Genomic DNA, 24,323 nt, shown 5'->3' with positions numbered 1-24,323 from the left:
AGAAAAAACATTTTAAACTTTCTTGCATCTTTTCATATTTATTACTTACACTGTTCCTTGGTCACAGATGGGTTCAGAAAAAATAAAATTGGTGTGAGTTTTTTTCTGATTATGCTGATGTTTGGTCCAAGATGATGGCTGAGAACTAGTCTCTTCCACAGGGCTCACCATCGGAGGACTCAGTTGTGTTCAATAGGGTTATTGCTAAATAAAATCAAAGTTTGGGGCAAGAGCTGCTGTGTCAGCCCAAAGCTGATTATTTCCTCCCAGACAGTGTTAAACTAATCTCCAGCATGATGTTACAGATCATCGTGCTGCAGGGAATGACATACAGTAAAATAAAAATAAAACTGAGTTCTCTACAGGAAATCTCACAGTGAGCCCTAAATTGCTTTATGGGGTTAACACACGCAGTTAAGCTGCTGTTGCTCTACCCTAGAGGTGGCTGATCTTCAGTGGGGAGAGAGAAAGAACCATTTCAAGGAGAGGTAAACATTTTTATGCTTTCTATAAAAGGAATACACAAAGACAAGCAGTCTAAACAGTTTGAGGCAATGGTAACAGTTTTCGTATCTGCAGTTAAAATGTTCACTCTGAAAGTACTACAGTTGTTCAGATTTATATAAGGGATAAAATGGAAAAGGATAAGTAGGAAGGAAAATAACAAAGGGAAATACTATGTTGCAATGTCACAATTCGTCACATTTGTGTTTATGGAACAATCTGAGATGCTCTTCTAGCATTTGTGTCTGTGTATGAACTTCTCCTAAATAAATGCCTGTATGATTTTCTATAACCAGAAGCCCTTTTCTGTGCAAGTGTGTATTTCTGACTGTCTCTCTGTGCTTTTCACTTCTTAATTGCAGGTGCCCAAGGTGCATAGTTTTCTTATTTTTTCTATTAATTTGTATGCTTAAAGGAAGGCAGGCTGGGCCCACAAAGAACACTCCTGCCCCACTGGGACATTTCTGCCTGTAAAGGGGCTGTTGCCAAAAGCTGCTGTTCAGGGCTTTTCTGCCTCTCTTTTCTCTGCTTTTAGGCAAATTTCAAGGAAACATTGAATAGTGATAAGATAGCTTGAGACTGAGATGCTGAGGATATAGAGTGGGCTCTGTAGGTGAGTGCTAGCAGGACAGCAGTGAGAACAAACCAAAGTCTTGCTCAAGGTTGAGGGAAGAGTTCTTGTGGGAAGATGAATATTGCTATGGCTAGGAGAAGGCAAAGTCCTGGAAAAGAGGAGGAGGGTGTGTTTGGAAGGAAAGAAGATGATGGCAAGAAAGTGTGAGAATAGTTTTAAGAAGCATTTAGGGATTGCTCCTTTCCTTGTCCACTGGAGAGACAGAGGTGGGCTGGCAAGCCCTTGCCCTTGGAGAAAGAAGCAAGACACTTAACCTGTCCCATAGGGTGCAGGAGAAATGTAGGCTGATGCATGAGCTAGAGGTGCCAGCTGTTATGGGTCTGTTACAAGATGCTTGCTTCAAAGACAGGTTTGATTTTCCTGTGGCTTCAAGATCAGAAACTGATTCTACAAGGTAAAGGACTGTAAATGTAGTTTCATGTGTCCTGTTTCTCCTCACCCCTCTACTTTGCATATATCTTTAGGTCTCAGTGAGCTTTCAAGTGATTTCTCAGTGCAAGATGGTCTTATTATTTTCTTAAAATACACATACATAGTTATACTATAACAGGCCTATTTAGGAGCTTGAAAGTACTGATTTTGGGCAGACAAATGTTTCTTTTCTGATCTATTCCAGGCTGGGAAATTATTAGATATCAGTATGGATTCAGGGTAGAGTTTTAAGAAGTCCCAACATACTAGGTGAAAGTAAATTCTTACACATATTCCCCTCTAAATAAAGAAAAATTCAGATTATTTTTAAAACAGTTGTTGCTTGGGATATTGGGAAATGCTCAAACATTGTCACTGTTAAAGGTTAGGAAGACTATTCAGCACCATCATGTCAGTTTCAACTTGGCTGAGTTTGAATCTGAAGTTTATGTACACAGACAATGTGCCTGACCCGAAATGTACCTGCTGATGAGAGTGCCCTCATGCTGGCAAAGGGCTCACCAATGCTGGTAGGATCAGTTTATGCATTTCTATTTTCTGTAGTGCTCCAGACCTTTGGAGAAGAGCAACTTTAAGCTGAATTGCATCTCCTTTAAGGCAGGAAATACAGTTAAGATAAAACATGATGCACAGCTTGTAGAAAACAATTTTATTTTATCATGGCAACATTTAGCAGAGCTGAGATACTGTGCTGATGGGAGCTGTGGAAAATCTGAGAACTGACAGTGTAGAGATTATTGCATTAATTAGAAAGTGGTGCAGTGTTAGTGAGAAAATGTATTTTGAGATCAGCATTTTCTGTTGATTTATTTTTAATCATGCCCGAAAGTGCTTTGGGTGCCTCGCTGGAGATGCTGCATGTGAAAGCCTGTGCTATCTGAAATTCCTAATACTGCATTTCAAAATACTGATGATAAGTTAAAAGAGACCGTATCAATTAATCCTTAAAAATGGGTAACTAGCAGAATGATCTGACGTTGGTGCTCATTCTGTTTTATCTTTGTGTAGTGGAGTGGTTTTAGCAATAGAAACAAACTTGCACAGAAACAATGACACGATTTTATTAAAAAATCACAATAGAAATGACCTTTTGTTTTTTCATTACCTCATGTGGGATGGCCAGAGGGTATTCTCACACTGTAAAGGCAGTAAAGCTCACCAACAGATTTTCTAACAAAATCCTTGTGCACAGCTGCATAACATAAATCATTTCTTCCAATTTCTGAATGTTAAATGTTTGTTGTATGAAAGTTACTGCTGTTCATGTCTGCCTTTAACAAGGTTTGAGGTTCTTTGTTTGCCACAAATATTGTTGCTTTTCAGTTTTATAGCCATGCTGCCCTCAGTTGTAACTATTACACATCTTGAGTGCGAGCAAGTATAGGTTAGACTGCCAAGATATTTTTATTTTCATAACAGTCAGCTCATATTTTACAAATACAGTGCGTGTTTTCCTTTACTTATTTATTTGTAAATCCAACTGGTGCATGTATTGCCAAAAAAAAAAAAAAAAAAAAAAGACTGGAGCAAAAGGAAATTCAGCTAGTGGAGTAAGAATCATCTTCTGGGACTAAACCCATTATTTTTACTTACAAGTTCTCCCCTTTTTCCATGTGACATTCCTGTGCTGAGGGATCAGGTTACAATGCTTCTGGAATGAATCGACTTGCACTGCCTTAATTAAAGGTATCAAAGTAGGAGTGAGTAAGCATGACTGCATCTGTTGCTGCTGATTCTCTCACTGCTGTGGCACATCATGGGCTGCTGAAAGGCTCGGTGCAGATATGAGGTGTTCTGGCTGATCCCCAGGACACAGGAGCACATCTGCAGAACCATCCAAAGATCAAAACCCATCATATTCCAGGGCATGAAAGTTCATAATAAAGTAATAATGTATTGTATTTATAAACCCCACTACCACCAAGGGAAGTCACTAAGAACTGCACCCTCTTCATGAGTAGCACTAAAATATGGGGTAAAAAATGGAGCAAACTGGTAGTTCAGGCAGGGCAGAGACCATGCTGGAAGGGTCTGGGCAAGTCTGTGCCAACAAAACTGGAAAATACGTCACTCCACTAAGATCTGATTTAATGATATTTTGACATGACTGTAGGTGGGAGAAATGGACTAGAAAACAAGAATCTGAAAAAGGCAGATTGTTAATCCTAAAGGGAGGCAAAACAAAAGCCTTTCCCAGCTTCAGGAACAGTTTTTGGAAGATTTAGGGACTCTAAAGCAGAGATGTTACTCAGGCCAACATCCAAGCAACAAGTTCCTAGATTGCTTGATCTTGACATAATAAAAACTAGAAATTAGAGTTTTGTTGGATGCAGCAGGTTGTTCCAGTGAGCAGACAATTGCAAACAGAGCTCAGAAAACAATTATACAGCAAGAGAAGGTTTCAAACAGCAAGACTGGCTGCCTCACTACCTGGTTGTCTCACCATGTGACCCTGTGGTGTGATGAGTACTGAGGAACTCCTACCAGCTCCAGGGCAGATAAGCACAGAAAGCCTTGGTACCTTGTAGCATCAGAACTGAAACTGGTCGGAGTGGTATAACAGTGGCTCAGAGATGAAGTTTGCAACAGAGCCCCGAGCTCAAAATGTCAGATCAGTTGTCAGCAAGTTATAAGGGAGAGACAGAATATAGAGTACATACTCTGGTTTTGTTTTAGGAGTTGTTAATTGCTCTCCAGAAGAGGAAGAAGCTAATGGCAAGAATAGTTTGGATGAAAACTGATTTCTTAGAGTATAAATTGAGATTTAAAACATTTTGTGGAACTTCAAAGGGAATTTTTGGGCATATACATATTAAAATAATGTGTTCCTCTGCCCCTCCCCACCCCCCAGTAGTTTGGCTTCTGACCTGCATGTTTGCCAGTTTTGAAAATGTACTTCTGTAGTTTTTATTCTAGCTGGCTAAAGAAAATACCTTTTTGTGTTTTCGGTTTAAGTAAAGAGGGAATTTTTAACATATTTTTACTATCAGAGTATAGAACAAATAATTTTAGAAGGTACATGTAATATTTATCTTGATAAATCTTCAGGTGCTTCTTCAGGATTGTTTCTGTGTTAAAATGTTTCCAACATGATATTAAGATTTGTCACTTTTCTTTCAGATACTGATGAATACAGACCACCTGTTTGGAAATCTTACTGTAAGTATCTCGATTTATTTTTCTTCCAAGTCAAAACTGAAAAAGTTTCAATTGGATGCTTTCAAAGTTTCAGCTGGATGCTTTGTTTTTTCTTTTCATCACTATGTGAGGTGAAGGAGCATAAAGGGGTTCACTACTACTTAGAGATAGGTGCAGTTTTTTATCCTCAAGAACAAGTGAATGCAGATTATTGGAAGGAGCAGACTGTCTGCACCTTGCCAATGTGAAGTGTTCCCACTCCTGTATGGGTCTGACTTAAATTTATTTGGCTGCCTAGACTGGGCCTTGCATAAACGCCATTTGTACCTTAAATTTGGTATCACTTGCACACTTTTAGGGCTCCTGTGCCTTAGTGCCTTGCATCACTAGAGTGCAGACTTAAGCTGGTTAGAAAAATTCGTAATAAATAGTTTTCCCCCAGAATTTGGTAATGTAGTAAAACAAGACCATTTGTTTGGCCTAGTGTGACAAACCACAAGGAGGTTTTTTGAAAGAAGGGCCTGGTTTCCTACTAGCCTGCCTGCTGTAGCTCTGTAGCTCTTTTGTGTGTGTGTCCTAGCTCTGAGGAAGAAGCTTTGCTGGCTGCCATAGGCAGGTGTGCAGAACAGTACTCCAGGCACCTTGCCATGAGAGCAGAGCCCCACTCCCTTAGGAATTTCACAGCTTGCTGGTTTTCATTCATTCATCAAAAAAACAACAACCAACAAAACACCAAAAAAACCCCAAACCACTGAACTTCCACAGAAATTTTTTTGTATTTCAAAATGTAAAGGGATGTTATTCCAAACCTGTAGTTTGGAATGAACTGGTACAGGTTCAGGGAGATGTAAGAGAACACATGAGACATGGCTCTGCAGCAAAGCATCGTAGCTTCCCACAGTGTCACACCTCCTAATTCTAGTTCTTGGTAGGTAGAAAAGCTAAGGTGTGAGACATTTTGAGATTTGAGGAACCACAGCAAGACAGAAGAGTCTTTTGTTAAAAGCAGATTTTTGAAAGCAGAATGTTTGGGTATTTAACACACTTAACAGTTCAGGGATGTCAGACTTTTATTTGCATTTTCTTTTGTGTATATTCCCAAGGCTTGATGTCTGGCTGAAGGAATTTGCTCTTGCAGCATTTTGCATGATGAAAATATAAATATTGTTCTCTAAATGTTTTGGGGAGTTAGCACCTGAGAAAATACAGTTACTTCAATAAGGTTTCCCGCCTGGACAAGTTCCTGTGTGATGTGCTCTAAGTGACCCTGCTCTGGCGGGGGGGTTGGACTAGATGATCTTTCGAGGTCCCTTCTAACCCCTAGGATTCTGTGATTCCATCCTGCAGTGAGAGATTTTTTTTTCAGTTGGAGATTTTGAACAGGTCTTAAAGGCTTGGTGAAAACCATGTTTAGAAGGAGTACCTGCAAGAGAGTAGATTAACATTTTTTGTCAGTTAAAATATTTATCGTAGAGTTAAATCAACATTAGAAAAAGAATTTTTCTGTCATGTAGACCAGTCTTTTGCTAATGGTTCCCAGAGGTCAGTTGTTTCTGTTCTGTCCCTGCCATTGCCAGCTTGATGCATTCAAAAATTGCAATTACGCCTTAAAACTCAAAAATCAGCCTTGCAGTTTGGGTTTGGTTTCCAAATTTTCAGTTGTCAAAGTGATAGTGAGTTAAATAGTCAAGATCTTCTATGCATTATGAGCATTAGCTTACTCCTGTAAATGAGACCATGTCCAACAAGCAATTACAAAGAAACTGTAAGTAGTCAGTCAGATACTGTGAAATTTGGAGTAAAAGTTACAAGAGTTGCCAAAACTGCATATGCCTTAACGGTCTAGGAATGTTACTGTTATGTTAACTGAAGAAAATAGGCAACAAGTCAAAAAAGGCTGGGGACTTTACAATTGTTCATCTTCAGTGTTTTTTTTAGATGGATGACTTTGAACGGTTTTTAATAACTGCCAGCATATGCAGTTGCTGTCATGTGCTTGAGATGGCTGGGACCTTGGTCTCTTTGTGAATCTGGTGGCAAAGCCCGTCTGTGCCTTTGAATAATCATGTGTTATGCCAGTAGCTTGTCATATGCCAAGTCAGCCACTTAAAGAAGTTGCACACAGAATGATTTTAGCAAGCTTGTTTCTTAGAGCAGAGGGGTGAAAGATAAAACTGAGACACTTCCCTCCTTGATATTAAACGTCATTAGTCATTATTGCAATACTTGTTACCAAGATCTGTATATTTTGCTCCCAGTTGTAAGTATGAACAGTGAATCACGGCTCTGTACCTTCTGTGAACTCAGGGAACACTGCCTCTGTTTTTTTCCATGCCGTAATCTATAACAGAGGGGTCCAACCTGTGCAGTACTAAAACTTTGTTGACAGCTTGCCAGGAGCTGAAGGCTTGGATTGGGTACACAGGTGTGTGCACCCACTTCCGTCACCATCACGGTTCTTAATGGTGAATCCTTCCCATGGTTCAGAATGAAGCGCAGAGTCATGGGCTTTGATTGTATTTCTGCCTAATGGCAGATGAAGAGAAGTGTTTTGTTTAACTTCCCTGGCAATAATTACAGCAAGGAAACTGGTGGTGAACACTTTGAATTGCGCACGACAGTTAGGGGAGGAGGAGTACACAACCTGTCTTGTAACTTAACTAGAGTACCTGCTGTGCTTATGATGGGAAGAGGAGAAAGGTACTACCTTTGGAGAAGAGGAACTTCCTTTCAGAAAATCTTTTCAGCCTGGCTTCAAGTAAGGTGGGAAACAAATCTCAGATTTTAGCCAATTTCTGTGGAGCATGCTGATTTTAAGTCTCCACTACTCTTTAGTGAAATGAAATTCAGAGAAATCCATATTAACTTTATTATTTTTTTTTCCTTTAAACTTGACTCTACAGTTCTCAGATACAGACAAGAGCCAATGATATAAAATATGACTTTTTACAATGGAAGCTAGGGAATCTGTGTGCTGGGTATATAAATGGTTATGCAATGCTTGACATGAAAATTGCTCATTTATATACTAGTGGAATGTTTTTCTTTGGTTGCAAAAATAATTTTTGTAGTACCAGTACAAAATGGTAAGGATTGATTTTAGTAACATTGGGAAAAAAACATTAGATTTCTTGTTGGGAACAAAAGGAATGTGATTTTTCCGTTTATTTTATGATTGTCATATCATCAAACATCTTGCCATTTTCTCCATTCTTGTGTAACTAAGCACATAAATACAGCATTTGTCAGTGGAAAACACTCATGATCAAAGGAAAAGTGTAATTAAGTCAATTCTTACTGGATAAATCAATGGTCTTATTCCTCAAAGAAGGTGACAGCACATGTTACTAGACCTTGATGTTAATACTCATAATTGATGTATCATTTTAAAATATTACCATTCTGAATGTCTATTTTATTAGTTCTAAAGTACTGCTTAAATACTAACATAGTGTAAACAGCCTCATTTTGAAGGTAACTTGCCAAACCAAACTCTGGGATAAAAGTTGAAAGTCACTCCTTTCACATTATATTAGAAAGTCCACACATTAGTCCCATTAAATTTTACAGTTGACTCTAAGATTTATTCTGGCTTGTTGAGGCTTACTTAAAAAAAAAAAAAAAAAGATATAAAAAAGGTGGGGGAGGAAGAAGAACTTAGTAAGTGTATGTCATAATTTGTGCCTTAACTGTTTTACCCTGCTACTCAACTCTTGGTGTCTTTGGCTTTGCAAGAGCAAAAGCTATTTTTTCCTTTGTTCAGGAAGGCCATCACTGAGCAGTATTAAAAGCAGAGGGTTTAATTCAGCAAATTTTGGACTAATTCTTGTGAAGTCTTGACGTATTTCAGGTGACTGAGTGTGTGCCCAGTATTGTAGGATGGGACTCCCATCTGCTTACTGAAGAAAGTCTGACTGCAGCCTGATTTGACATATAATGAAATACAATTTGTGTTTATTGTGATTCCTTTTCTGATCTGCTTCATGGAAATTTGACTGTTCTTACCCAGGGACTTGCTAATACTCAACTGCTTAATTGTAAAGATAATCCATAATCCCAGGTTGGCTAGCAGCGTTTCTTTCTGACCACTTGTAAGTATTTTTTGAGACCCTGATATATGTGTATAATTACATCTTGCAGAGAGTTGTCTTTTCTCTTTTAAAACAGCAAAATGTAATGTTAAAATGGCTAATTTATGTAATGATTCTGTATTTTCTGCCTTCTCTTAGTGTATCAATTGCAACAGGAAGCTCCTCATCCTAGAAGGATAACCTGCACTTGTGAGGTGGGTATTATAAATATTCAGTTTTATAGAGTCCGGTGATTCCAAATTTGTAGCTAATGGTGTCCAAACAGTGCTGCCTTGGGAGTCTTGGTGCTATGGTTAGAGTGAGTTACCTCAAGGGCACCTGGAAGTCCATTTGATCCAAAAACAGAATTACAAAACATTTTGAATATTATATATATATATATGAGAATCATCTGCTGTTTTTTGGTTCTTGTATAAATAGAAATTAATTTTATCCTCCTTTTTGGGTCAGAAATTCACAGAAGCAAGATCAGAGCTGTATAGGGCAACTACACACCTGTGTCACAAACATCACTGCTAGATGCCTGCAATAAATCAACAGAGGGATGCTGAAACCTCCCCTCATGCTGTTACTAGAGTTGTAGTACTTAAAACTCATTAATACTAGTAGCTAAGGTATGCAGAGCCCCAGCTTTTAAGGATCCACACAATAACAATGGGATCCTGCCGATACCCAGTGATACAGAAGCACCTGCTCACGGGGTCAGTTGTCAGGGCAGAGCCCGTGTTGCTGCAGTGCCCTGAGCTGCTGTCCAGCAGAGCAGCACCTCTGCAGGGCTGTGGTGCTGGAGGGTTAACCAACATCCCTGCCATCAAGTTTTTACTCAAAACTGCACCTCTTGCAGCTTCAGTTAGGAACCTGGGAAACATTAATTTCCACTTCAAAAATGCTGAAATGTTAGGCTTGACATGTTAAGCAGTGTTACAAAACTTGGCTCTTACTGAATCACCACTGAAAGTTATTACATTGCTGCAATGAAACTTGAGCATTTTTATCATGTGCCAAAATAAAAGACATTAATCTTTGAAATATGTTAGTCACTTCAATGTAGCATTAAATATAGAGGGACATAACACTGTCAGGAACATTAGAATCTTATTGTCAAGATCACAAAGAGGATTTACAGAATTAAACAGATGTTTCAGTGTCATCTTTCCAAATGCCCATTTGTGATTCTGTGAAGTAATCTGTCAATTTTTAAGATAAAAAGTGGAGATTTAACATATATTAAATTACATTAATGGAAGCACTCTTGTTTTCTATTGTTGATTTGATTTTTTTTATATATATATATAAAAGGTGTAGCTATAGCTTATTGCACTTAAGCAAGACAGTTACAGGAAAAAACAATATATTATTTTTACAAGAACCATTGTAGCAAAAAGTTTTGTTTTAATTAGTGTTTTTACTGTTAATGAGGGTCCAAGCAAGTGTGTTCTTGTTAAGTTTATTGTGCAGATACAAACATACATCAAATAAGGTGGGATGAAGATTTGAAGGAAAGAACTACAGAAGATAAGATCTGAGCTATGAAAAAATGGGAAGTTTTCCAGTTCTTATTCCCGTTGCAACTTTATTAGGAAAGCTCTCTTTGATTTTATATGTTCCTTATGATACTTTTTTTTTGTTACGCTAATATACAAACTATCTGAGTCTTGTAATACAGATTTGTAACTGTACAGAGATTGTGCAGAGTGCACACCTGGATAGAATAAAGTATTTTACTCCCTGCCCCTAATGGCTTGTTTGTTGTTGTTAAGTGTTGTTGAATATTTGGGTTTTTCCTTCCTCTCCACAGAAGTGTTTGACTGGTGGAAGAAGTGCAGAATTAAAACCTTCACTTTTCTATATGCCTTTTGGTTTCTTTAAAAAAAAACACAAAACTATGAACAACCCCACTTCCTGTCCCCCCATAATAGACATGTAAGGAACAGGAAAGTACCAGCACAGTTACAGAAATCTTACAGTAGATAACATAACAATTGTAAATGCTTTGCAAGTCAGCTGCACAAAGCAAATATACCCTGTGGTGAGGGAGAAACTGTAAACTGATAAAGGAGTCTGGCGCATTCAGTAAGTTCTGTTGGCATTATATCCTATGCTAGTTAGGCTGCAGATAAATGCTTTGGAGTCTGTTTGCCCTACGTGTTAAGAATTAAAAGTGATTTTTTTTACTAAGTTCTCCTTCATAGTATTTCCTAAAACACTATTAGCCTATCCAGTTACATAAGCAGAGATATAAATGTGTATACAGTATCTGAAGATTCAAGTGTCTCCTGCCTCTGGAGTGCTGGAAATCCTTCTTCTATTGATCAGATCCACATTGTCTTATTTTTAGAATCAAACGAGAGACTTACTATTGCCAGCCAAATATCAATGCATCTATGTAAAGCTGCTTTAAATATGAATCATACTGGCCACTATACATTTCTTATCCTCATTATCACTGAATTTTAGTACTGTTAGTTATAAAGTTTTATTAGTTATTACACAGGTTGCAAATTGAAAAATTGAACTGTCTTAAGGAGGCAAATTTGTTGTGGGTGAGCAGCGTCCTGCATGATCTAATAATCCAAGCTCTTTGGAGAGTATCTGAGCTTTCTGCAACCCTACATGGAGAGACCCTCCTGGTCTATTTCTATAAACAGGTAGTTTGTCTGAGGCAAGGGGGGTTGACAAAAGTATCACAACCAATGAAAACATTCCTCTTAGTACTGTCATCACTGAAGAAATGCAACACCTTAGTGTGTATAATGTCATGTTTCTATGAATTTATTTCAGAACAAGATTGTAACATATGACAAAATTTAAGTAACTGCAAAACTTTCCCTCTGACAGAGTGAACTAAAAGAGAAGAGACATTCTGTGTTTAAAAATAGCTTCTTGAACTCTGCAAAGTAAACCTTGTTGTAGAAACTGAGAAATAAAAGTTGCAGGTTTTAGAAACTAGTGAAAATTGAACTAAAGATAGAGCTGTGAAGGGATCACTCAGTGACAAGTATTTAGTTGCAGAACAGAGCATATTAAATATATGTTTTCTTATTAAAGAATCCATTAATTTTTTTTTCAAAAAAAGCTCTTTGAAGCTTATTTTTACCTATTAAAGGTAAAATTGAAATAATACATTATCGGTGTCCATTTTTCTACATCAGCATTCATTCATTATAATGCAGATAATTGTTTTTTATTATAGGTATTGAACAATTTATGCAGCTGAGCCAATTTTAAGTGAAAATACATTCAACAAGCACTAAGTTTTTAACCTTTCTGGTCTCAGCCTCTTCTGCTAGTGTTGAGCTTTGTGATCTGCTCTTTCTCAGCTGGGTTTCTATTAGCAGCCATCCATGAGTCAGTGGGGAGCAGAATCTTTTCCTAACTGTTTGAATTATTCAGCTGTATAAACAATTTCAAAAATATTCTAAAGAGAATTTTTGTCCAGAGAACATCAAAGAGGTTGGTGGGAAGGAAACATGTAATTTGGTGAGGTACTAGCATGTAAATTGCTCCTCTTGCCTTTTTGTGTTCCACTTGTTGACACAAAAACGAGTGATAAGTAGAGGAAAAAGCACTTGTTAAAGAATAATTGGAATAAAACCCCAAACTTTTTATTTAAGGTGCAAAGTCAAGTTTTGTACTAGTGCTGATACTGAGAGATGTATTGAACAGAATTACCTACTTAACATGAAATGCTTCTCGGATACAGAGAATTTGAGTTTCTGCTCTGTTACACCAGTTTCTTATCAGAGCAACACTCAGATAAGGGGAGTTAGACTGATGTAAAAAGAGTGTTGCATTCATTTGGGATTTATTAATTGTGAAGGTGCAGCAGAGGAAAGGCTTTTAACACTCTATGGGGTTAAGCTGTTGAGTTGGTGATTTCCTAACATTTTAAGGATGTTCTGCATGAGGCTTACATCCAAATTTCATTTTGTTTGTGTGATTAATATTGTATATTACAGCATAACAATGTATATTTGGATTAATATTTGTTGTGCATATAATTTTTTTCTCTACATGTGTGCAGGCACAGTTAGGGCATCCTTGACTGCTATATGAAGGCACTCCATTATAAATTTAAATAAATATGTATGAAGCATACAAAAGATGGACATAATTATAATCACTGGCTTTTTCTGTCTTATGGGGTTTCATTGTCATTCTTAAGTTTGTTTTTTTTCCCATAAATAAAAAGTCCTGAGAAGTCAAAAGACTTAGCATTTTGTTGTTTGCTGGATACAGAGAAAATGAAGTAGCTAAGGCTGCCTTTAGTCATGCTTAAGATACTGCCAAGCCAGAAAGAAAATCTGCACAGGATAATTACACCGTATTTTCAGCCAACAGTTTTAGTTAAAATGGCTGTTTTCTTGCTACTGCTTTGATTTTTACTTTAAAATTTATGTCCTTTCTTAGGTGGCTTTTAGTTGCAGTTCAGATGGATGTTTTGATTTTGTCTCCTGAACTTAAGGCTGAGTGTGAAAGTTAGGCTAACGATCCTTCTTAATGAAACTGTTTTGGCTTTCAGTGCTCACATGCAACTGGAGAATACATGGGTGCCTGCAATTGTAATTTGTAGACATACAGTCTGGCAGGAGCTTTATAAAGTCCGGGCAGACACAAAAGAGCAAGAAGCTGCATGTTGGTTCTAGTTCTGATGCAGCTCAGGATACATAAAGTAAGAAAAAATGCAACACTGCCTCTTAGGCTGAGATTAGTGTGAGTAAAGTTGGTGAAATTATACTTGTAGGAAACATCATTGAAAGCTGGAGAATGGCGTTTACTGTCTCACATGGTAAATCTGGCTTATGGGAAATCTGTGTGTTGTAGTAAGTTCATGTGGACTGCACTAAGTGTGTGTGTAGCCCAGCTAATTCTGACTGAAGTAGAAGAGGTCTGCTGAATTCTGATGGGAGTTGCCTTGGAGTCTAAATGTATTTATTCAATTGAGATGTCAAAAAAACCCAAATATTATAATAAATGTTAAAAGTTATGAAAAAAAACAACCCTGAATACCAAAAACCAGGCAATAAGCCTCAGTTCAGTTGGGGTTCCAGATACACTGAGTCTTATACAAACAGTGCTACAGTTCTGCATCTGTACTGAAGTTTTTGCACGTTGGTAAAACTGATCAATAGACACTCAATGTTAACAGAAATGGTTATTTTCCTCTTTAGTTCATCATCCACCAAGGTGAACTGCAAACCCAGCTACATTTGCCTGGAAGTCCAGCAGAGCTTTTATTTGATACTTTGCTCTAGTCGTTTGCCAGTTCACACTTTCAAATGTTTGCACACAGAGTATAATATTGTAATTTGGTTTAGGATTTGCAAGGACTCTGAAGATACCCTGTCCCATTACTAATCCATTTCTGAAATTGAATACTTCTGCCTATATCAATTTTCTAGTTCTGTCAAAAAAATTCACAGTATTCACTGAGATAAATACAAAATCTCAATAGACAGACAACAAAATATTATTCACAACAGGATTCTTTCTTTAACACCTGCCTGAGATGAGTGTCTTGTCTTGAGGGCTTTAGCTAAGAGTTGTTGCAAGTTTCTATAGTAACAACAATAAAATGCTTTCACTTTTTCTCCATTCATGTTGCTGTCTTCTTATGAAGAAATAACGTACATTTAACAAAAAATAAGTAAGACTTTTTCCTTTTTTGAAATGATCCAGTCTCTTCAGGCCCTTTGAAAACAGTTATCATGCTTCAACTCTTTTTTTTGCTGTTATATAAGAAAAGAAAATATTTTAGAACATTAAAAATCTTTCCAGTGATGGGATGGTTTTTCAAAAGCAATGAGCCATCACAATAGCTTTTTATTTACTGGCAATGTGGAAGATTTGTTATTAGACTGTACACCAGGATGTATTTTTTTGTTGGTTTAGACATCTGAAATCTTTATAGTCCAGTAGAGATAACTGGAGAGAAGTGCTAGTTTTAATAGTCTTTCTGCAAAGGTAAAAAAAAGAAGCTGAAGTTGCAGTTCACTGTATTTTATGTTTTATTATAGCTGGATGATTTTATACTCTTTTAGCTCAGGTTGTATAATTGTTGAATTTTACTAACCAAAGAGTTTTCTCCTTTAAATTTCACAAGGAGGGATAATGTGGTGCTTTAGATTATTGAGCTGATTTCTGGGAGGTCTGAAGTTCCTCACTTGTTGATAAACTTACTGGGCAATTGCAGATGAGTTACTTCATCTGGAATCCCTAGCAGGCGTTCTGACACCCTTGTGCATGTTGTGTTCATTTACACTGTATGGTGTCTGGAGCATTGACAGGCTTGTGTTACACAGTGGAACATACCTGGTGTTGAGCTCTTTTAGGTGATTCTACAGATGCCACAGTTTAGCAAAGTCAGGAAATGCAAGACTTCGGCACTTGCTAATGATAATTTAATTTACCACTTGCCGTCTCTCTGAGAGGATATGGTAGTGGCTTAATTTCTGGCAGCAGTGGCACCAACAGCTCTATGATTAAAAATAACTTGTAAAGTTTAAAGTTCTATAGATGTTTCACTGCATTACTGCACTCAAAAATACAATACACTTACACCCACAAAATTAATCTTTTGTTTCCCCCTTTTGGCAGTTTGTAAAAGCAATACTTAATGCCATCAGTTTGTATTAGAAGAGCCCTGAGGATGGCTGGATCCGAGGGGCTCATTCTTTCTCAGTCCATTAAGCCATTCAGAAATGCAGTGCTTCCCAAAGGTCTATCTTTCTTTTACCTATATTCCACTCACAAGGAAAATCCTGGAATAGTAGGTGATTTTTGTCTGTATTTTCACATTATATCCCTTGCTATTTTTAATACTATATTATGGACAGCATGCTTACTGTATGGATTCACTTGTTATGAAACATTACAATTTCTCTTGTTTCTTCCAGGTAGAGAACAGACCCAAATATTATGGAAGAGAGTAAGTGACATACATCACTGAAAGTGGTTCATGCTGACATGTTGGTAGATAATAGTTACAGAAAAGGTTGCAAGCATTTGCTCAGGGCCCTTTATGTCTTCTGTGGTTTACAGTAGTGTGTCTTGCTCACCATCAGACCATGATTGCAGTACCACCACTTTTGTCTGTCTAAAATTAACAGATGCATTTTCTGATGGATATGAATGTTATTGAGCTCTACTTTAAGTGAGAAGAACAAGTTTCTGCACTTTCAAAGGGTTGTCTCTTTGTAGCTCCACCTGCAATTGGCTTTTGAAAAAGATGTTTCTGCAGGAAAAAAAAGTTTTGGATCACAGCTGCAATATAAGTGCACAGTACCTATGTGTCTCCTATTTCAGACTGCTAAGGCAAAGATGGTTAGATTTAGTGTGGGGAAACAAAGCAGATCTCATCTGTGTGTATTTTGCTAAGAGATGTGTAGTATTGCTAGATAATTACACCAATAACTGCTGAGATTATATGCTATCCCCAAGATTTTAGCAAATTGCCATCGTATCTCTGAATGCTGCAAAATGTTAAGATTGCTTGCCACTGGCACCAAACACATGAAGCCAGGAGGAGAAAATTGATTCATTTCTACATATTAAATCGATAGATGCAGATTTAAAAAGCAACACACTCGTTTCACAGATGCTGATCCACAGGAGCCTTTCTAAACCATTTAAAGTGACTTCAAAGGCAGACAAATAGGGAGATTGATTTAAGCTGTAGATTTCTGCAAATCAGTAATTTTTATGTTTGTTTCTTGTTTAATTAACATGGTTGGTAGTTTTCAAAAGAAGAGGAAAAGGTGATTTTAAAGTGAAAAAGCATGTTTCAAAAAGTCTTTATTCCTTAGATTCCATGGGATGATCTCAAGGGAGGAAGCTGACCAATTATTAAGTGTTGCAGAGGGAAGCTATCTCATTCGTGAAAGCCAGCGGCAACCTGGAACCTACACTTTGGCATTAAGGTTAGTAATTAATATTTCATTTTTGAATTCACAAAATATTCAAAAGATCGTACTGTGTCGTTGACCTTAGTGCTTAAACTTCCTTGTAAGTATTTTAGGGTTTTTTAAGAAATCATGATCAGCATTTAATTAAGTGGTACTTTTTACCCTAGTTACAGATTTGGTATCTTTAACCTTCCCTAACCCTTTCTGAAGTGCTATTGCTCCTTGTTTGCACCACCAGGATAACAGCAATTGTGGTTTTGCTGGTGATGCTGCATTTTGCTCTTCTCCTTCTATGTTACAGATGTGACCCCATGTAGACACTGGGAGAGCAGGCAGTCAAGAAATAAAAGGCATCTTATGAGTTCACATGACTAGTCTACTGTGTGTGTTACTTGCTAGCTAGCTGTTGCTGTAGAGCAATTAATTCTCTGTCACAATCTGATAATCAGATACGTGGAGATTCTTTGGGATCCAGCCAGGGCAAAGCAAAGATGATAAAATATCGGGTGCACAAATAGGCTTCTGTCTGGGTACAGATCAGCTGGTTAGAGCGACAACTCTTTAACTGTCAAGCTTGTATTTACCTCTTCCTCCATGGCTAACCCTGCTGCTCCAGGACTGCTCAAACTATAGCTTTTCCCTTACCAGGTTTATGCTTTGCTGGGTTTGTAACGGGATCATCTTTTCCACCAGTGAAGAAGCACCTTACCAGTGTTCTTGGGCCCATTATTTTCCCCCAGGAAGTATTTAACCTTAACCTTCTCCAAAGATTCCTCCAGTGAAGGGGGATTATCCATGAGCACTTTTTGAGACCATCATTTGTGTTTGTGTTGTTACACTGCCAGGCAGCAAAGGTAGCTCTGTCTGCAGCTTAGATAATCCCAGAAGGAATTTCACAATGTCATCTCTATGGCCAGAAATGGAGCTGGTCAGGAGGGTGGTATGTATGAGCAAAACCTTTCAAGTTTGATGGAAGCCTTTGATTGTTTTCAGGGTCTTAAATTTCACCCTTTCTTTTCTAGCTGTGTTAATCAATTTGATCTTTTCATACTAAGCTTAAATGCCACTTTTGTCATTCAAGCAGTCACATTCATTTTAAGATCATTTCTGTATGATTTTTGGTTTTTTTTCACTTTTACCTTAAGGAGGTGTGGGAGGAAAGAAAACTTGGTTAGCTGTTAGTTTTACATAAAGGAACAGACACTGCAATGCTGAAGAGGTGCCAGCAATAACATAAATAACATAATGACAAAACAGGAAATGGTATCACCATGGCTTTTGATTGTTTTTCAGACATACTTTGGAAAACAAATGGAAAATGTTAAGTAAAATTTAGATGCTAGAGGGTACCTATTGACTCTTGACAAATCTTTGGTTCACTCTCTGTTTATGTGCTTTTACTCAATCTGTCCCTCAATGTGTATGGTTGTCACCTGACCTGTCTGTCTTGGACAGTCCTGTCAGTAGCAATTAGGAGAAACTGGAAACTACCTATGTAATGTGATTGCATCATAAAATCCCAGTTCACTGAGACCTAAAAGTCTTGTGGAACACTGGGTAGGATCAGCTGCTGGTGAGACTGAGAAAGGGTTGTTTTCCTGGCTTGTAGTTACCAGTTCTTCTGCTGGGGACAGGTAATTCAGTAATACAGGTGGCTCAGCATGCCCAGCTCTGGCAACGCCTTCTTCCTGCATTTGTGTCAGCAGGCTTGGGAATCCTGAAAAACACAGTGCATCCAGTCGTGAAGAACAGTTTAGTGAAACAGGATCATAACCCTTTCTGTGGCAAGGTATGACATCTCTGTAATGAAATGTTTCCATTTATGCAAAGGGAAAAAAAAAGCTTTTTATGCTTTGTCCCATGGACCCAATCTAGCCAGCTCTTCCAATCATCAAGGAACAGTTTGAATGCTACATTTGATACCACCAGCTATTGTAGCTGGTGTCTGAAATCCCAATGGTATGTTCATACCAGCCATTGGTGAAGTGGTTTTGAATTTAGTTACAATTGTAGTTTTGTTTTATTTAGTGTTTTGGTTTCATGTTACTAAATTAAGTGAGGTGAAACTGCATCCTCTGTGTCCTCAGAATTCTAGAAGGAAGATATCCTGGTGTTTGTTGTTTGGTTTATTTATTTTATACTTCTGTTTTTTTAATTGACTTCAACATCAAATATCTGCTGTGTTGGTAAAGTTTCTAACACAGTTATATTGGAAGTTAGGGGAAAAAAAATGCTTGAAAAACCTTTTGGCTACAAAGCAAGCTAGGTGAGAAAGCTAGGACTCAGAATCCTTATTGTGACTGCTCAAACATTATGTTTGTGAATACATCATCCTCTGTGCTGCAAATCTGATGGAGATTATTTGAACTGTAGCTCAACTCTGTAAAGTGAGTGTTGATGGTCTTCTGGAATTTTTAAGGAAGATCATCTCACAGAGGGCTATATTATAGGGGAAAAACAACCACATTCTCTTTTGTTCTGTCTCTATCCTCACTGTTTATTCCCTTCTAGACTACTTACATTGGACATCTTTCAGAGATGCTCAGATTCTTTGCACTGAAGATTTCCACTTGTTAAACAACTTAACCTTTCTAGAGGGTAAAGAATAAACTGCTAACATCACAAATAATAACTCCTTTGTAGGCAGGCAGAATTCAGTTATAAAAACATGTTTTTGTTAAATCTGGAACAGATTGGACAATCACACAACAGCCTTCAGCTACAGCCAAAACGCACAGAATGCAAATGCAGTTGGAGCATGAAGGTTCTTTTATGGACCATTCTCCTCCTAACGTGGCTCTTCTGCATCTCACTTCTTTTTATGTTACTCTAAGGGATGCCTTAAGTCATTATGAAATGGGCAGTTCTGGGCACAGATCTGATTAATTGTTTGCAAAGAGTTTCTTCCCAGTACTGTATCTCTGTTACTGTATTAGCAAGTTCTCTGACAATGAAAGCCCTGGGTCAGATCAAAGGAGCAGTTCATAGTCCAGTATCAACTCTTCAGTAGCTATGAATAGCAGACATGGAGAAAAAAACAGTGGAAGAACAAGATGAATATGTGGTACTAGTTTTCTGGTATGCTCTTCAAGCCTCTAAAAATTTGCTGTTCAGGGACTCACAAGCAGAATTGTTATCTTAGCTATTTTTTCAGGCTTTTGATTTAGATTTATATATATATATATTTTTTGTCTAGCTGCTTTCTGAGCACACTTTTGAACCCTCCTAGACTTTGCTGTCTGCAACTGTAGCATGAGTTCCATGCCATAACTAGGTTTTCTGGAAGCAGCATCTCATTTTTGAAGACTGCATCTTGCAATTTTGTTGGATGCTCCCTGGTTTTTGTATTATGAGAAGTAGTGAACAATTAAGGTCCACTTACCATTTCCATGCCATGCATGTCTCCCTTTTTATTCTCTTTACAGGCTGACGAGTCCTAGGCTATACGTTCAGGTCTTGTAGTGAAGCTCTTCCCTGCCCCTCATCATCTCTGTCATCTTTCTCTGCACCTTTTCTTGCTCTGTGATGACCTTCGGAGATGAGAGGACTAGGATTGCACATCCTGTTCAGGATGAAGTGGGCCATGGAGTTTTCTTTCTTTGTTCTCAAAACCCATCTAAATGAATTTTTTACTACCATGGAGCATCGGGCTCTGATGCTTTTATAGAACTAGATTTACTGAATCTAAAGATCTTGTTCCTGAGCTGCAGTAGCTACAGACATACCTAGTACTGATAAAATGACCAAATATAGGACAGAAAAAAATAGTAGCTTTTGCAGTCTTAACTGAGGCAGTAAAATATTCTTAGAGCAATACTATAGACTAGGTAACTGAGTTCAAAGTGAAGATTTTTAATATTTCTTCTTTAATAGGTAGAAAATGTGATTCTTACCCAAAAATCTTTTCAGCTATTAAGGTTGCTGGTGAGTTGCTGTAAAATCTGCTTTCCACTTATATGAGAAGTTGCATTTTGATCATCTTCTGCTGAGCTATTTTTGCTTACTTTCATCCATTATTGTGCAATTAACTTGCATCATGACTTTTTATTATAAGATAGATTACCTTTTAAATCTAAATTTGAAGCAAAAGCAGTTTTATTTTTCAAAAACAAATTTCTCAGGAAAGTTTTCTTTGATTCTTAATTTGTAAAAGAGGTAGAAATTTGTTCTTAGGGAAAAAGAAAATAGTAATTAAAGTGTTTGTGAGTTTGGGTAAATTTTAAGAGCTACCCTTCAAATGAAATTAATGTTCAGATCCTAAGAAAGCCTGTGAAATTGTATCAGTTCAGACACTGGATAAAAGAGAATGAAGCATTAAAACAAATGAGAACGGCAAATCAGCACCCTACTATATTTCATGCCTGTACTTAAGTGTGGATACACTTTCTAATAGCTTATTTAAAATGTTTTTAAAAAGCACAGTAGATCTCACCAGTGTTTACTAATTAATTAATCAGAGAATGCCACTGAAAATTTTTTGCAGCCCTGAGGTTAAAAAAAAATTACTAACAAGAGAAAATTATTTTAGCTATATATGTATGTCCATACATATCAGTAAGTCTCTCTGACAATAAAAAAAAATATATAAAATACATTGTAATGTTAATTAGATGTTCCAAACGGATGAAAAGAACTGAAATTTCCTAATTAACTCCTGGAGGTATTGAATCTGCTTTTACATTTGGCAAAAAAAAGTAGTACAGGGCTTAATGCTAGGACCTGTAGCAAATGACAGTAACAGTAAGACATGGTTTGCAATTTTGAGGTTGAGAGCTTGTTTCATAATTAGGATGAGGATAAAGAGGAAATGGGTAGAGCTTGTACTAGGGGTAGGCGTTGAAGTGTGATGGTACTGCATGTTCTTTTGAGCAGATATCTGCTGTAGCACGTTTAGTTGGTTACCATGGTTTCCCTTCCTGCAAATTCTATTGTTGTGATACTGAGAATGAATCGAAATAAGGTTCTGCAGCATGATTAAAAAAAAAAAAAAAAAGTAATAATGATTATGAGTCATGTTTTCTTTATGTTTGGGGGTTCAGGCACATTCAAGATTATGTAGCATCAGGAGAAAACTCTTGAGGAGAAATAAATGGCAAAATATAGCGATCCTTAGTTTAGTCAACCAACTGCTTGTGCTGTGCAAGGAATTGATACAAATGTTCTCTCTTCCAAAATTATGAAAATGCATTAAGAAATTAGCCATTGATTATTTTTTTTTTTTTTTAAAGAGGCATAATTGGTAGGCTATTAGACCATAGTGCTGCAAATGAACCTTTTTAATTTCAGCGAACAATTGCTTTGGTAGCCAAATGCTGTTCATTTTCAGTGGGATCTTTTGGGACACATGTGGTGTTCTTTGAGAACACGTGTTGATTGCCATGGGATGCTTATGCATGTAACATTCAACATCTGCACAAGGCTGCTTGAATTCAGAGGTTAAAATGGTCCATCTGCATTCTGCTGGAAAGTCTTTCTGTACAGGATGGGACATGGGAGGGGAATTGAGGAAAGAAGAATTGTTCAAAACAACTTTTTATTTGGTAATAGCTGAATTACCTTTTTAATTCTAAATGTATCAAAATTTGGTCATAGTTTGTCCTGAATCCACAGCTGATCTGTAAGTAGTCAGAAAGGGCTCAGCCAAACAGTATTTGACTGCATCCCTTCCCTTTGCTATGGTAATGGTATGTTGACATTATATTAGCTGGTAGGAAAAAATTATACAGACCATTTTAAAGACTAAACTTTGCATATCTTTATGTCTGTGGTTTCTTTTGTTTTTTTTTTTTACCTGATTTGCAGATGCAGTGATTGGCAATAGCAAGGGTTGAATTCAGTTTCTAGAAACCTTTCTAAAATATTTACACAACATTCCTTGGTTGCTAGCTGAAAAACCTGGGAAACTATATATACATATGTATATACACACACATGCACAGGCACTGACTTTACAGCTTAGCTGGGTTAAATAGCATTGCTCTACAATGTGATCAAACCTATCTGTGGGATATATATGTTTCAGCCTGACCTGCTTTGATCAGTTTTCTTTATTCTGCATGAAATGGCAAAGAAGTGCTCCTTCCTCTGTGGCCAGCTGAAGCTCTCTGGGAGGAACTCTTCCTTCTCCCCCAGGCTTAGCCCATCACACTTCCATAGGCATAGAATTCAGGCAAGCCTTAAAAATTGGCTACTCAGGTATCTGTGGCTTCCTCTAGATGAAAGAAACAGCACATTATTAAAGCTGTTTTAATAGGTTAACACAAGAGATATTCTGGCTAATATGCTGGGCTTTTACTTTTACTTGTGAAGAGCCAAATATTTCTTTTGTGAAGGCATAAATTCAGCTGAAACTAAAGTTGTCCTGTTGGCTGGGTACATCACAGGAGGCAGTGCTAGCCCTAGGGAAAAGTGTGCTGAAAATTATGGGAGTTTACTTTTCTGCTCTGAAGTAAAACAATTTTATCTCATTTAAATTAACTTCCATGTGAAATCAGTTTCTTTTCCTATATAAAATTTCATACTAAATTATATGCTCTCTTACTTTGTCAGTAACGTGGAAGCTACCAGTAAATGGTGTTGGGGTCCTGCGTGTCATCTGCCTTATGTAAGTGCACCTGGGCACTTCTGAGGTGGCTTCTCTGAAGTGTTTAGAATAATAATAAATAGCTGCTGACCTTAATGAGTAATTAACTGGCTACCTAGGCCCTCCCACAGACTAGAATGCTTTTTTCCTTATGGTTCATGTCTCCTTGCTGTGTTCCTGTTCTCCTTCCCTCCTCTTCCCATCTGTTGTTGTTGTCAGCTCTATTTTCTTTTGGCTAGAGTGGCTAATTTATCTTTGGCAATTCAGTTTGCTGCAGTCTTTCTTCTGCTCGTGTTCAGCACTTCTCAGAAGAATATTCTCTCTTCTGTGGTGTTGTGAACTTTTTGGTAACTTGTCCAAGAGCTGTGCTCAGTGCACACAGCTCATTTTCCTGTTGTGCCATGTCCTTCATATCTGAGTATAGCTCCTGCTGCCCCTCAAAGATTTGCTGTAACCTGGTGCACAGCAGAGGCAATGAGCTTGTGGTGAGGCACTGTGGTAGAGCTCAGAAGATCTGGGCTCAGTTCTTGGCTTCACATACATCTTGGCTTGAGGCTTTTAAGTTTTCCGTATCATAGAGGATGTTTTTTTTCCCATATTGTCTCACATGCCTGCTCAGTACAAAAGTCCAGACTCTCTCACAAATGGCCCAGACAAACTGAAAGCTGTACCTCATCCATCAGACCAACCCTAATCACAGCCCCTGAGCAAGAATCTCTATTGTACTGTGCTATTTTTGTAGTGGATAATGTCTGCCTGATTTGAAGCTTCCAGGCACTGTTGGATTTAAATAGTTACGAGTCCAATTATAATGCAATGAGTTGATTCAATGGTGTGTATGTGTACATAACATACATTGTGCTCTCCTACCCTGTTCCCTACCCTGTCAAACGGATACATACATTTTCTGTCTTCTGCTGGTTCTACTGGTATGACTTTTCCCTCTATTGCTTTTAGAAAATGCTAGTTAGAAATATATCTTCAACTTAGTGCTTTTGGTTGGTCTATGCTTTTGTGTGCTTTTGAAATACATATTT

The 24,323-nt window shown here is 37.6% G+C and overlaps 1 protein-coding gene across 1 annotated transcript in view; it reads left to right on the top strand.

Annotated features, from left to right (window-relative positions):
* Positions 1 to 24,323, top strand: part of CHN1 (chimerin 1) — a 97,092-nt gene that overhangs the window by 17,518 nt on the left and 55,251 nt on the right. The window contains exons 2-5 of the mRNA XM_051623179.1: positions 4,691 to 4,729; positions 8,938 to 8,993; positions 15,696 to 15,727; positions 16,605 to 16,718. Of these exons, the coding sequence (XP_051479139.1) occupies positions 4,691 to 4,729; positions 8,938 to 8,993; positions 15,696 to 15,727; positions 16,605 to 16,718 (241 nt within the window). The remainder of the gene's footprint in view (positions 1 to 4,690; positions 4,730 to 8,937; positions 8,994 to 15,695; positions 15,728 to 16,604; positions 16,719 to 24,323) is intronic.

Source organism: Apus apus, chromosome 6 (genome assembly GCF_020740795.1).
Source record: "Apus apus isolate bApuApu2 chromosome 6, bApuApu2.pri.cur, whole genome shotgun sequence".
NCBI lineage: Eukaryota > Metazoa > Chordata > Aves > Apodiformes > Apodidae > Apus > Apus apus.
Note: the sequence above shows the minus strand (reverse complement) of the source record. Positions and strands in the feature narration are given on the sequence as shown.